The following is a 14079-nucleotide window of genomic DNA, read 5'->3' as shown; positions in this document are numbered from 1 at the left end:
TCTGACTGCCTCTTGGTACCAAATGCCACTCTGAAAGAACAAGATAGGATGGGAGGGGTGTAGAGGGTGACGGGTCAAGTGCAGGTCAATGGGCTAGGAAGATTAATAATTCATCACCAATTAGAGAGGCTGAAGGACACGTTTCTGTGCTGTAGTGTTCTATGACTCTACAGCACACCTGACTATGAAGAGTTGTACTAAATATCTAGCCGCTGCTCACAATTCACCAATTGTATGTACAACTATACTGCGGCATATTAATCAGCGTTAGTTCTTGCATATTAATGCATTCACTGTGGGTATCATTTAACATTAATCTTGCATATTAATTAACACCTACCTTGCATATTAATGACCTAACTTTGCCTATTAATTGTCATCATACCAAGTAATCATTACCATTAATTTTATGTATTAATTATCATGCAACTACCTACAGACCCACATATCAGCATGAAGCTGTCTAGAGAGGTTGACCTTATCAGTCAAGTCATTGCTCAAAATACACTCTTGTCTCGATACAAGAGATTCTGCAGATGCTGGAAATCCAGAGCATCAGAGACAAAGTGTGGCATAAGCTCAGCAGCTGGACATAGTTTGGAACACTCTGATATATTTAGGACCCAAATGTTTACTGGAAGGGCGGGAGGGAGTGACAACAGATACAAATATTTTCTCTCCTTGGTATAGTGGATGATGCCCACATATTACCTTGCACCAAACCTTGAAAACAGCAAGGGCACAGGAGAAAAACTTGTCACAAATACTAAAGGACACAGACTTTGGCAAGGAGATTGCACTGCTTCGGGTATATTTTGATAAAGTGGAACTGGACCTGGGCACTGCAGGGTGTTAACTAAACTATAGTTAAAGAACCAGAACGTGAAATGATTCCTATGTTGGAAGAGTTATTACCCTTCTGAATCAGCGTGGATAACTTCACCCACCTCAACACTGACTGATCACTCAAACCAAATTATGGACTCGCTTTCAAGGGCACTACAAGTCATATTCTCAGTATTATCTATCTATCTATTTATTATTATTTGTAATTTTGCAGTTTGTCTTCTTTTGCTCATTGTTTGTGGATAGGTTTTCATGGATTCTGTTGTATTTTTTTGTTCTACTGTGAATACCAGCAAGATAATCAATCTCAGACTATATGTGACATATATGTACTTTGATAGCAAATTTACTTGATTTAATTGTGTTTAATAACCAACTTTTCACAAATTTATGATATTAATGTAAGCAAAAGTTGCTGAAATTATAAACATGGGAAAATCTGCAGATGCTGGAAATCCAAGCAACGCGCACAGAATGCTGAAGGAACTCAGCAGGCCAGGCTGCATGTATGGAAAAGAGTACAGTCGACGTTTTGGGCCGAGACCCTGTAGCAGGACTCTTAATTAATTAAATTATGTTTAGTATGTCAAGTGGCATCTATGGAGAGAGAAGAAAAACTTTGATGAAAGATCATCACACTGAAACATTAACTGTTTTTTTTTTCTCTCTCTCTGCAGGTACTACCTGACTTCTTGAACTTCAGAATCAGGTTTATTATGTCATGAAGTTTGTTGTTTGGTGGCAGCAGTACAATGCAAGACTTAAAACTATTATAACCTACAATGAGAAATATATATAAAATAATGAAATAGGCAGTGCAAAGAGAGAGCAAACATAGTGAGGTAGTGTTCATGGGTTCATGGATCGTTCAGAAATCTGATGGCAGACCAGAAGAAGCTTTTCCTCATGGCATTAATGAAAAGAGGTCATGTTCTGGGTAACACAGACAAAATGCTGGAGGAACTCAGCAGGCCAGGCAGCAACAGTGGAGAAGAGCACGGTCTATGTTTCAGGCTGAGTCCCTTCACCAGGACTGGAGGAAAAGATGAGGAGTCAGAGTATGAGGGTAAGGGGAGGGGAGGAAGAACCACAAGGTGATAGGTGACATCAGGAAGGGGAAGGTGTGAGGTAAAGAACTGGGAAGTTGATTGGTGAAAGAGATCCAGGGCTGGAGAAGGGGGAATCTGATAGGACAGGATAGAAGACCATGGAAGAAAGAAAAGAGGAGGAGCACCAGAGGGAGGCGATGGGCAGGTAAGGAGATAAGGTGAGAGAGGGAAATGGGAATGGGGAATGGTGAATGGAGGGTATTACCGGAATTTTGAGAAATTGATGTTCATGCCATCAGGTTGGAGGCCACCCGGACAGAATTTAAGGTGTTGCACCTCCAACCTGAGTGTGACCTCATCACAGCAGTAGAGGATGCCATGGACTGGTATGTCAGAATGGGAAGTGAAATTAAAATGGGTGGCCACTGGGAGATCTCACTTATTCAGGTGAGCAGAAAATAGATGCTTGGTGACATCGTCTCCCAATGTGCGTTGGGTATCACCAGTATACAAAAGGCCACACCGGGAGCACTGACCACAGTATATGAACCCAACAGATTCACAGGTGAAGTATCACCTCACCTGGAAGGACTGTTTGGGGCTCTGAATGGTAGTGGGAGGAGGTGTAGGGGCAAGTGTGGCACTTGCTCCATTTGCAAGGATAAGTGCCAGGAGGAAGATCGGTGGGGAGGGATGAATGGACAAAGGAGTCGCATAGGGATCGATTCCTGTGGAAAACAGAAAGTGTGGGGGAGGGAAAGATTTGCTTGGTGGTGGGATTCCGCTGGATATGGCGGAAGTTATGGAGAATTATGTGCTGGACATGGAGGCTGGTGGGGTGGTAGGTGAAGACAAGAGGAACCCTATCCCTGGTGGGGTGGCAGGAGGATGGGGTGAGGACAGATGTGTGTGAAATGGAAGAGAAGTGGTTGAGGGTAGCGTTGAAGGTGGAGAAAAGGAAACCTCTTTCTCTGAAGGACATCTCCTTTGTTCTGGAATGAAAAGCCTAACCTGAGAGCACATGTGGTGGAGACAGAGGAATTGAGAGAAGGGGATGGCACTTTTATGAGCAATAAAGTGGGAAGAGGTATAGTCCAGGGAGCTGTGAGAGTCAGTGGGTTTGTAATAGACATCAGTAGATAAGCTGTCTCCAGAGACAGAGACAGAGAGATCAAGAAAGGGGAAGGAGGTGTTGGAAATGGACCAGGTAAATTTGAGGACAGGGTGGAAGTTGGAGGCAAGTTGATGAAGTTGGTTTAAAAACGCAAACACGAGGAATTCTGCAGATGCTGGAAATTCAAGCAACACACATCAAAGTTGCTGGTGAACGCAGCAGGCCAGGCAGCATCTCTAGGAAGAGGTACAGTCGACGTTTCAGGCCGAGACCCTTCGTCAGGACTAACTGAAGGAAGAGCTAGTAAGAGGTTTGAAGGTGGGAGGGGGAGGGGGAAATCCAAAATGATAGGAGAAGACAGGAGGGGGAGGGATGGAGTCAAGAGCTGGACAGGTGATTGGCAAAAGGGATATGAGAGGATCATGGGACAGGAGGCCCAGGGAGAAGGAAAAGGGGGAGGGGGGGGTGAACCCAGAGGATGGGCAAGGGGTATAGTCAGAGTGACAGAAGGAGAAAAAGGAGAGTGAGGAAAAGAATGTGTGTATATAAATAAATAACGGATGGGGTACGAGGGGGAGGTGGGGCACTAGCAGAAGTTAGAGAAGTCAATGTTCATGCCATCAGGTTGGAGGCTACCCAGTCAGAATATAAGGTGTTGTTCCTCCAACCTGAGTGTGGCTTCATCTTTACAGTAGAGGAGGCCGTGGATAGACATGGGAATGGGATGTGGAATTAAAATGTGTGGCCACTGGGAGATCCTGCTTTCTCTGGTGGACAGAGCGTAGGTGTTCAGCAAAATGATCTCCCAGTCTGCGTCGGGTCTCGCCAATATATAGAAGGCCACATCGGGAGCACCGGACGCAGAATATCACCCCAGCCGACTCACAGGTGAAGTGTCGCCTCACCTGGAAGGACTGTCTGGGGCCCTGAATGGTGGTAAGGGAGGAAGTGTAAGGTCATGTGTAGCACTTGTTCCGCTTACAAGGATAAGTGCCAGGAGGGAGATCAATGGGGAGGGATGGGGGGGATGAATGGACAAGGGAGTCGCGTAGGGAGTGATCCCTGTGGGAAGTAGAGGGGTGGGGAGGGAAAGATGTGCTTAGTTGTGGGATCCCGTTGGAGGTGGCGGAAGTTACGGAGAATAATATATTGGACCCGGAGGCCGGTGGGATGGTAGGTGAGGACCAGGGGAACCCTATTCCTAGTGGGATGGCAGGAGGATGGAGTGAGAGCAGATGTGCGTGAAATGGGAGAGATGCATTTGAGAGCAGAGTTGTTGGTGGAGGAAGGGAAGCCCCTTTCTTTAAAAAAGGAGGACATCTCCCTCGTCCTGGAATGAAAGGCCTCATCCTGAGAGCAGATGCGGCGGAGACGGAGGAATTGCGAGAAGGGGATGGCATTTTTGCAAGAGACAGGGTGAGAAGAGGAATAGTCCAGATAGCTGTGAGAGTCAGTAGGCTTATAGTAGACATCAGTAGATAAGCTGTCTCTAGAGATAGAGACAGAAAGATCTAGAAAGGGGAGGGAGGTGTCGGAAGTGGACCAGGTAAACTTGAGGGCAGGGTGAAAGTTGAGGGCAAAGTTAATAAAGTCAACGAGCTCAGCATGTGTGCAGGAAGCAGCGCCAATTCAGTTGTCGATGTAGCGAAGGAAAAGTGGGGGACAGATACCAGAACAGGTACGGAACATAGATTGTTCCACAAAGCCAACAAAAAGGCAGGCATAGCTAGGACCCATACGGGTGCCCATAGCTACACCTTTAGTTTGGAGGAAGTGGGAGGAGCCAAAGGAGAAATTATTATGAGTAAGGACTAATTCCGCTAGACGGAACAAAGTGGTGATAGAGGGGAACTGATTAGGTCTGGAATCCAAAAATAAGCGGAGAGCTTTGAGACCTTCCTGATGGGGGATGGAAGTATATAGGAACTGGACATCCATGGTGAACATAAAGTGGTGGGGGCCAGGGAACTTAAAATCGTCAAAAAGTTTAAGAGCGTGAGAAGTGTCACGAACATAGGTAGGAAGGGATTAAACAAGGGGGGATAAAACCGTGTCGAGGTATGCAGAAACGAGTTCGGTGGGGCAGGAGCAAGCTGAGACAATAGGTCTGCCAGGACAGGCAGGTTTGTGGATCTTGGATAGGAGGTAGAAATGGGAAGTGCAAGGTGTGGGAACTATAAGGTTGGTAGCAGTGGATGGGAGATCCCCTGAGCGGATAAAGTCGGTGATGGTGTGGGAGACAATGGCCTAGTGCTCCTTAGTGGGGTCACGATCGAGGGGTAAATAAGAGGAGGTATCCGTGAGTTGTCACTGTGCCTCGGCAAGGTAGAGGTCAGTGCGTCAGACTACAACAGCACCCCCCCCTTATCGGCGGGTTTAATAGTAAGGTTAGGATTAGTGCGGAGGGAGTGCAGAGCAGAGCGTTCGGAAGGAGTAAGGTTGGAATGGGAACAAGGTGCGGTGAAGTCGAGACGGTTGATGTCCCGTCGGCAGTTAGCAATAAAGAGATCCAGAGCAGGCAGAAGACCAGAGCAGGGTGTCCATCCGTGCCGGGTCTTTACCATCCCCTCCAACCTTCAACTGTCTGAGGCAGAACGCTCTGTCCTCAGTAAGGGCCTCACCTTTGTCCCCCTTCGCCCACACCTCAGTGAGTTCCGTGTTCGCCATGATGCGGAACTCTTCTTCCGCTGTCTCCGTCCCCGAGCCTACTTCTTCGGCAAGGACTCTTTCACCGCCACTGATGACCCCTTCTCCCATATTCAACACTCCACCTCTTCATGGACACCCTGCTCTGGTCTTCTGCCTGCTCTGGATCTCTTTATTGCTAACTGCCAACGGAACATCAACCGTCTCGACTGGCGGACCTATTGTCTCAGCTTGCTCCTGCCACACTGAACTGGTTTCTGCATACCTCAACATGGTTTTATCCCCCCTTGTTCAATCCCTTCCTACCTATGTCAGTGACACTTCTCACGCTCTTAAACTTTTCGATGATTTTAAGTTCCCTGGCCCCCACCGCTTTATTTTCACCATGGATGTCCAGTCCCTATATACTTCCATCCCCCATCAGGAAGGTCTCAAAGCTCTCTGCTTTTTTTTGGATTTCAGACCTAATCAGTTCCCCTCTACCACCACTCTGCTCCGTCTAGCGGAATTAGTCCTTACTCTTAATAATTTCTCCTTTGACTCCTCCCACTTCCTCCAAACTAAAGGTGTAGCTATGGGCACCCGCATGGGTCCAAGCTATGCCTGCCTTTTTGTTGGCTTTGTGGAACAATCTATGTTCCAAACCTATTCTGGTATCTGTCCCCCACTTTTCCTTCACTACATCGACGACTGCATTGGCGCTGCTTCCTGCACGCATGCTGAGCTCATTGACTTCATTAACTTTGCCTCCAACTTTCATCCTGCCCTCAAGTTTACCTGGTCCACTTCCGACATCTCCCTCCCCTTTCTAGATCTTTCTGTCTCTATCTCTGGAGACAACTTATCTACTGATGTCTACTATAAGCCTACTGACTCTCACAGCTATCTGGACTATTCCTCTTCTCACCCTGCTCTTGCAAAAATGCCATCCCCTTCTCGCAATCCCTCCGTATCCGTTGCATCTGCTCTCAGGATGAGGCTTTTCATTCCAGGACGAGGGAGCTGTCCTCCTTTTTTAAAGAAAGGGGTTTCCCTTCCACCACCATCAACTCTGCTCTCAAACGCATCTCCCCCATTTCACGCACATCTGTTCTCACTCCATCCTCCGACCATCCCACGAGGAATAGGGTTCCCCGGTCCTCACCTACCACCCCACCAGCCTCCGGGTCCAACATATTATTCTCCGTAACTTCCGCCACCTCCAACGGGATTCCACAACTAAGCACATCTTTCCCTCCCCCCTCCCCCGCTTTCCACAGGGATCGCTCCCTACGTGACTCCCTTGTCCATTCGTCCCCCCCATCCCTCTCCACTGATCTCCCTCCTGGCACTTATCCTTGTAAGTGGAACAAGTGCTACACATGCCCTTACACTTCCTCCCTTACCACCATTCAGGGCCCCAAACAGTCCTTCCAGGTGAGGCGACACTTCACCTGTGAGTCGACTGGGGTGATATACTGCGTCCAGTGCTCCCGATGTGGCCTTCTAGAGACCCGTTGCAGACTGCGAGATCATGTTGCTGAACACCTACACTCTGTCCGCCAGAAAAGCAGGATCTCCCAGTGGCCACACATTTTAATTCCACATCCCATTCCCATTCTTACATGTCTATCCATGGCCTCCTTTATTGTAAAGATGAAGCCACACTCAGGTTGGAGGAACAACACCTTATATTCCGTCTGGGTAGCCTCCAACCTGATGGCATGAACATTGACTCCTCAAACTTCCGCTAATGCCCCACCTCCCCCTCGTACCCCAACCGTTATTTATATACACACATTCTTTCTCTCACTCTCCTTTTTCTCTCTCTGTCCCTCTGACTATACCCCTTGCCCATCCTCTGGGTTCCCCTCTCCCCCTTTTCCTTCTCCCTGGGCCTCCTGTCCCATGATCCTCTCATATCCCTTTTGCCAATCACCTGTCCAGCTCTTGGCTCCATCCCTCCTCCTCCTGTCTTCTCCTATCATTTTGGATCTCCCCCTCCCCCTCCCACTTTCAAATCTCTTACTAACTCTTCCTTCAGTTAGTCCTGACGAAGGGTCTCGGCCTGAAACATCGACTGTATCTCTTCCTAGAGATGCTGCCTGGCCTGCTGCGTTCACCAGCAACTTTGATGTGTGTTGCTTGATGAAGTTGGTGGTGCTTTCAAAGATGATGATCTACAGATCTACATCTGTGGATATCTTCAAGTCATTTTGGAGACGTATCAAATCTCTTCAAACTCCTAATGAAAAATAGCCGCTGTCTTGCCTTCTTTATGTCTGCATTGAGATGTTAGGTCCAGATTAGGTCCTCAATGAAATTCACATCCAGGAACTTGAAATTGTTCGTTCTCTCAACTTCTGATCCCTCTATAAGATCTGGTGTGTGTTCCCTCATTTTAACCTTTCTGAAGTCTGCAAACAGTTCTTTCGTCTTACTGACGTTGAGTGCCAGGTTGTTGCTGCAGCACCACTCCACTAGTTGGCATATCTCACTGTTGTACGTCCTCTTATCACCATCTGAGATTCTGCCAACAATGGCTGTATCATCAGCAAATTGATAGAATCCACTTGAGCTGTGTTTAGCCACACTGTCATGGGTGTGGAGAGAGTAGAGCAGTGGGCTAAGCACACACCCCTGAGGTGTGCCACTGTCGACTGTCAGCGAGGAGGAGATCCTAATGAAATATAACCACTGGAATGTCTTCTTCATAACTGCATCAATATGTTGGTCCCAGGACAGATCTTCAGAGATGTCAATACCCAGGAACTTAAACCTGCTCATCCTTTCCACTGCTGACCTTCAAAGAGGACAGGTGTGGGTTTAACTTACAGCGATACAGTGTGGAACAGGCCTTTCTGGCCCGTTCAGCTATGCTGCCCCAGCACCCCCAGTATAGCTCTAGCCTAATGATGGGACAATTTAAAATGACCAATTAATCTACTAACTGGTACATCTTTGGACTGTGGGAGCACCCGGAGGAATCCAATGCATTCCACAGGGAGAACATACAGACTCTGTATAGGTGACATCGGAAATGAACTCTGAACTCCGATGCCCCTAGCTGTAATAGTTTTGCCCTAACTGCTATGTTATTGTGGTGCCCTCAGCTTCCACTTCCTGAAGTCCACGATCAATTCCTTGGTCTTACTGACGTTGAGTGTAAGGTTGTTGTTGGGACGCCACCCAAGCCCCTGGTCTATATCACTCCTGTAAGCCTCCTTTTCACCATCTGAGTTTCTGCTAACAACAGTTAGAACACAGAAATCTACAGCACATTACAGACCCTTTGGCCCACAATATTGTGCCAACCATGTCACCTACTCTAGATACTGCCTAGAATTACCCTACTGCAGAGCCCTCTATTTTACTAAACTCCATGTACCCATCTAAGAGTCTCTTAAAAGATGTTGCCGGCAGCCCATTCCACGCACCCACCACTCTCTGTGTGAAAAGTTAGCCCTTACCTCCCCTCTGTATCTACTTACAAGCACCTTAAAACTACATCCCCTTGGAGCCACTTCAGCCCTGGGAAAAAGCCTCTGGCTATCCACACGATCAATTCCCCTCATAATCTTATACACCTCTATCAGGTCACCTCTCATCCTCCGTCGCTCCGAGAAGAAAAGGCCAAGTTCACTCAGCCTATTCTCACAAGGTACACCACTATTTCAAATGTTTGCCATCCAAAGTATTTTTATTGCATTAAAAACACAGGACCCAAATTAAAGAACGAAACCATGTTTTACCATTTGACTATCTCATAAAAGTTCACTTGATTTCATTTAAAGCAGTCAGGCATAGCCTACTGTGACCTAGCTTAAAACCTTAAAGCCGTGATGCCAGTGCTGTTTTATACCAGCGGCATTTACAACCAGACCTGCTGTAAGTAAAGAATTGCATAGGGGCTGAAGCAGCACTTTGCCTCACCGCTGAAACAGAGCTAGTGCCAGGGCATGTATTCTATAATGGGATGACAGGTTATCCAATTTTGTGCTCTCCTCTAATGTTTCGCAATTAACAAGTAAAGACAGAAATACCTGTCACAACAAATTAAGCAATGCTCTATATTTCACAATTTAAAAATACCCCAGTTGCTTAATTTTCTTTGCAGCATTCAATTTCCCACAGGCACAAACATCAATCAATTTTGTCAAAGCAAAGAAGAGGTATTTTGAAATCCATTTGGAAAAGCACTGCATCTGTAGCTCATTACCAATACTACACTGATTGAAGGATCCTTCACTTTCCCTGCAGTCGGCCTGACATATTTAGCCTTTGTTCAAAGGCTTGACAGATAAACGTATCAACAAAAAAGCTTACAGTGAAGGTGAAGGCGGAAATTCACACTGTACAAAAATCCCTTAAAAAACACTCCAGCTAAACTCCAGATTCCCAGACATCCTAATTATCTTTTATTTAAATAAATTATTTTACAGAATTGAAATCTGGAGGTATAGAAGACTGACTTGCTTTCTGTCAGCTTGTTAGAAAAAAGTCTTTTATCAGAAGAAAATCAGTTAACAGATTTGCTTCCTGCTTGATTTTCAAATCAAACGAGCTCGCACAAGTTTACTTGAAAAAAGACGTTCATTAAATGTTTTTCTCTTTTCTGATAATAGCCTGTATTTGGCCTGGATCAGCTGCTTAATTACAACTTGATTACCAGCTCAGTCTGCAAACTGATTGCAGGCCCGGTTTACTTTACTGAAATACAGACAAAAGCTGGGACACTTGATTTTACATTGTACTACATTGGAAACACTCAAACACCTTAATACCTTAACCTTAGAATTATTGCTTAATTTAGATTAACACTTCACACAAATTTCTACATAATTAGAGCCAACTCTATAAGAAAATGAAGAAAGAATGTGCTTGCTGATTTATGGCCAGAGAATGTGCATCACAACTTCAATAACACAGTTTTAATTCTGACCAGTGCCACCTCTCGACCTCAGACATTATCCTTGTGACTGGGTCGGTATCCTCCAGCTTACATGTGTTTCCACCCACATCCCAAAATGTGCAGATCAGAAGGGTAGCTGACCATCACGAATTATTGTTAATGTGCAGAAGGTCGGAACAGGGGAGCGGGGTGAGGTGGGGGGAGGGAGTGGGCAGATGATGAGAATGCAGGCAGACTAAACTGAGTTAGTGTCAGATTGGTATATGTGGGTGTTTGAGGGCTAGCATGGACTCGGTTGGTAGAAGGACCTCTTTCAATGCTATATGATTCTGAGAACCTAGGGAGCACTTGTGCTATTATGAGCTGATGTGACATTTCCTTTGCAATTTTTGTACTGATATTAACCCATTTCAACAAGCTACCTGCTCCACAGTACAATTCATCAGTATAAATACTTCAATTTACTTTCACTATTCCGTCCAGAAATTCTTTGAACGTACTATTCAAATATATGGAGGAAAGTGCAGGCGTCCATGTCACTACTGGAGTACTCCATCGTAGTTCTGCTTTGTTACAATTACTCTAGGTAAAGTACGACCAAGGTAAAGAAGGAAAACCCAACTAAAATTTTGAAATGGAGTAGAGAATTGAAGGAATATTTTGGGTGAAATGCTCATGATTCCTCAAAGGTGAAGTGAAAGGCACCTACCAAATTCCTCCAGGTACTGGACACTTCTCATCACACTTTCAGTGTAGACTCCAGGCTCGTAGTTTTCCATCTCACAACTGACAATGTGGGCAACCCTAGCAGCCCGCCCTCGAATTGCCCCTGCGACGCAATCCAGGGTATCAGGATCCTTCTCCCTCAAAGAGATGATGCAGTTATTCACATCTTCTAGAATATGACTTTCTGGAAAACAAAATACGGGGGAAAGATCGGTAATCAAATTTCAACGCGCGTAAAGCTGATTAGCATCCCTCATTTGCATGACACATAATGAATGCAGCTGATTAGGACCTACATTTTTGAGAAAGTGTGCAGTGATGTGCACTGCAGGTTTCCCCTCTAGCCTTTCATTCTAAAGTAGGATCCGATCTTAAATATTGTGATCAATGAATTACCAAAGTGCTGGTTATAAGGGTCTATGGATGAGTTTGGCACAACGTATTTCCTGGTCCCATTCAAAACTTTAATAGATGCTGCCATTGGGAAAAAACAAGGTGTGATATTAAGCATAAGGCATACTGTTGAGGAAAAACAAAAGACATTTTGATTTACTTCATCCTGGTGTCAGCGTGGTTTGGAGTCATTCTTATTCTTCCGTCTTGTGAGTTAAGAATGGAAATAAATGTGGAATATCTTTGATTAATTTTGTGCACATATCTTGTAAAGATATCTAACAAGTACCAAATAATAGAACTGTCAGAAAACAGAATCTAAAGGGTTAAGGGAACAAGTAATGTGCAGATGGACAGGGGGCAAGGCGTGAGGAGTTGTTGTATACGGACTGGAGGAAAGAGAACACCCTCTCCCACAGGAGTTGGTGATAAAGTGGAAAATGGAAGCCTATGGTTTGAGATGGACACCATGAGTTTAACATAATAAAATGCCTGGAGTACATACAGTGCATTTGAGAAATTTAGGAGACAATTACGGAAGTAGAAATTGCATGGGAAACTGCCAGCAGGCAAATTCAAGGAAAACTCATATGTGTTCCATTAGTACAAAGGAACAAACACAAACTGCTGGGGGATCTCAGCAGTTCAGGCAGCATCTATGAAGGGGAATGAACAATTGCTATTTTGGGTGGAGATCGCTCACCTGAACTGGAGAAGACTAGGGAAAAGGCCTATAGGAAGATGTGGGAGAGGAAGGAGTACAAGTTGCAAATGATAGGTGAAAGCAAGTGAGGGGAAAGTAACACACATAAAATGCTGGAAGAACTCAGCAGGCCAGGCAGCATCTATGGAAAAGAGTAAATGGTTGACGTTTTAGGCTGAGACCTTTCATCAAGTCTGATGAAGGGTCTCAGCCTGAAATGTCGACTGTATTCTTTTCCATAGATGCTGCCTGGCCTGCTGCTGAGCTCCTCCAGCATTCTGTGTGTGTTGCTTGGATTTCCAGCATCTGCAGACTTTTCTCTTGTCTGTGAGGGGAAAGTAGGTGCTTGGGAAAGGGGGTTGAAATTAGCTGGGAGGTGGTAAGTGGAAGAGGTAAAAAGCTGAGTATTGAATTTGATAGGAGAGAAGAGTGGATGATGGTAGCAAGGAAAGGAGGAGCACCAGAGGGAGGTGATGGGCAGGTGAGGAGAAGAGAAGAAAACCTTTCATTCAAGTTTCAACTTCTCTTGGATCCCGAGAGCTATTTGGCTAATTCCATATATTCATCAAATGTTCCCCTCTCATCAACTGTTATTATCTCCTCAAAGGAGTGTTGGAAAATGCTAGTCAGAGCCTCTACTATTTACTTCTTTGCTTCTTTTGAGCATTTTATCCAAGCCTGGTAATTTATATCATTTTGAAAATGCTACACCCTTAGTTTATGCCCCCTTCAGCTGTCTTTATTATTTCCATTTCTTTACACTCTTTACTGTGATGTCAGTGCTCATTCACCACCTATTTTTTGCAAAGACTTTTGTAAAATACACAGGTTCACACTACTACACCCAGGCTTTTGGCTGTCCGGTTGGACCCACACTTTGTAATTCTCTTCCCCCTCGTGTAGTTATTGTCGTGTATTTATATGTCACAGAAGTTATGGGGGATTTCAACATGCAGGTGAACTGGGAAATCAGGTTGGTACTGGACCCCAGGATAGGGAGTTTGTAGAGTGCCTACGGGATGCATTTTTGGAGCAGCTTGTACGAGAGCCGACCAGGGATAAGGCTATTCTGAATTTAGTGTTGTGCAATGAACAGGATCTTGAAGTAAAGGAGCCATTAGGAGGTAGTGACCATAATATGATAAGTTTTTCTCTGCAAGTTGAGAGGGATAAGGGCAGATCAGAAGTGTCAGTATTGCTGTTGAACAAAGGAGACTATGGAGCCATGAGGGAGGAGCTGGCCAAAGTTGACTGGTCGGATATCCTAGCAGAAAAGACAGTGGAACAGCAATGGCAGGTATTCTTGGGAATAATGCACAAGATGCAAAATCAGTTCATCCCCCGGAGAAGGAAAGATTCAAAGGGGGGAAAGTGGCCACAGTGGTTGACAAATGAAGTCAGAGATAGCATAGCATTAAAAGAGAAGTATAACAGAGCTAAGATGAGTGGGAAGACGGATGATTGGGAAATTTTTAAGGAGCAACAGAACTTAAATAAAAAGGCTATATGAGGAGAAAAAATGAGGTATGAATGCAAGCTAGCTAGGAATATAAAGGAGGATAGCAAAAGTTTTTTAGGTATGTGAAGAGAAGGAAGATAGTTAAGAACATGTTGGACCCTTGAAGAATGAATTGGGAGAAATTGTTTTGGGAAACAGAGAAATGGCAGACGAATTTAATAAGTACTTTGGATCTGTCTTCACTAGGGAAGA

General features: G+C 45.2%; 1 protein-coding gene across 3 annotated transcripts in view; it reads right to left on the bottom strand.

The window, feature by feature from the left end:
- The window catches only part of LOC140185675 (catenin alpha-3-like), a 1719142-nt gene that overhangs the window by 318955 nt on the left and 1386108 nt on the right, over positions 1–14079 (bottom strand). For all 3 annotated transcript variants that reach the window (XM_072239175.1, XM_072239176.1, XM_072239177.1), the window contains one exon: positions 11256–11456. In XM_072239175.1, coding sequence (XP_072095276.1) covers positions 11256–11456 — 201 coding nt within the window. The remainder of the gene's footprint in view (positions 1–11255; positions 11457–14079) is intronic.

The sequence above is a fragment of the Mobula birostris genome, chromosome 21, assembly GCF_030028105.1.
Source record: "Mobula birostris isolate sMobBir1 chromosome 21, sMobBir1.hap1, whole genome shotgun sequence".
Classification (NCBI taxonomy): Eukaryota; Metazoa; Chordata; class Chondrichthyes; order Myliobatiformes; family Myliobatidae; genus Mobula; species Mobula birostris.
Note: the sequence above shows the minus strand (reverse complement) of the source record. Positions and strands in the feature narration are given on the sequence as shown.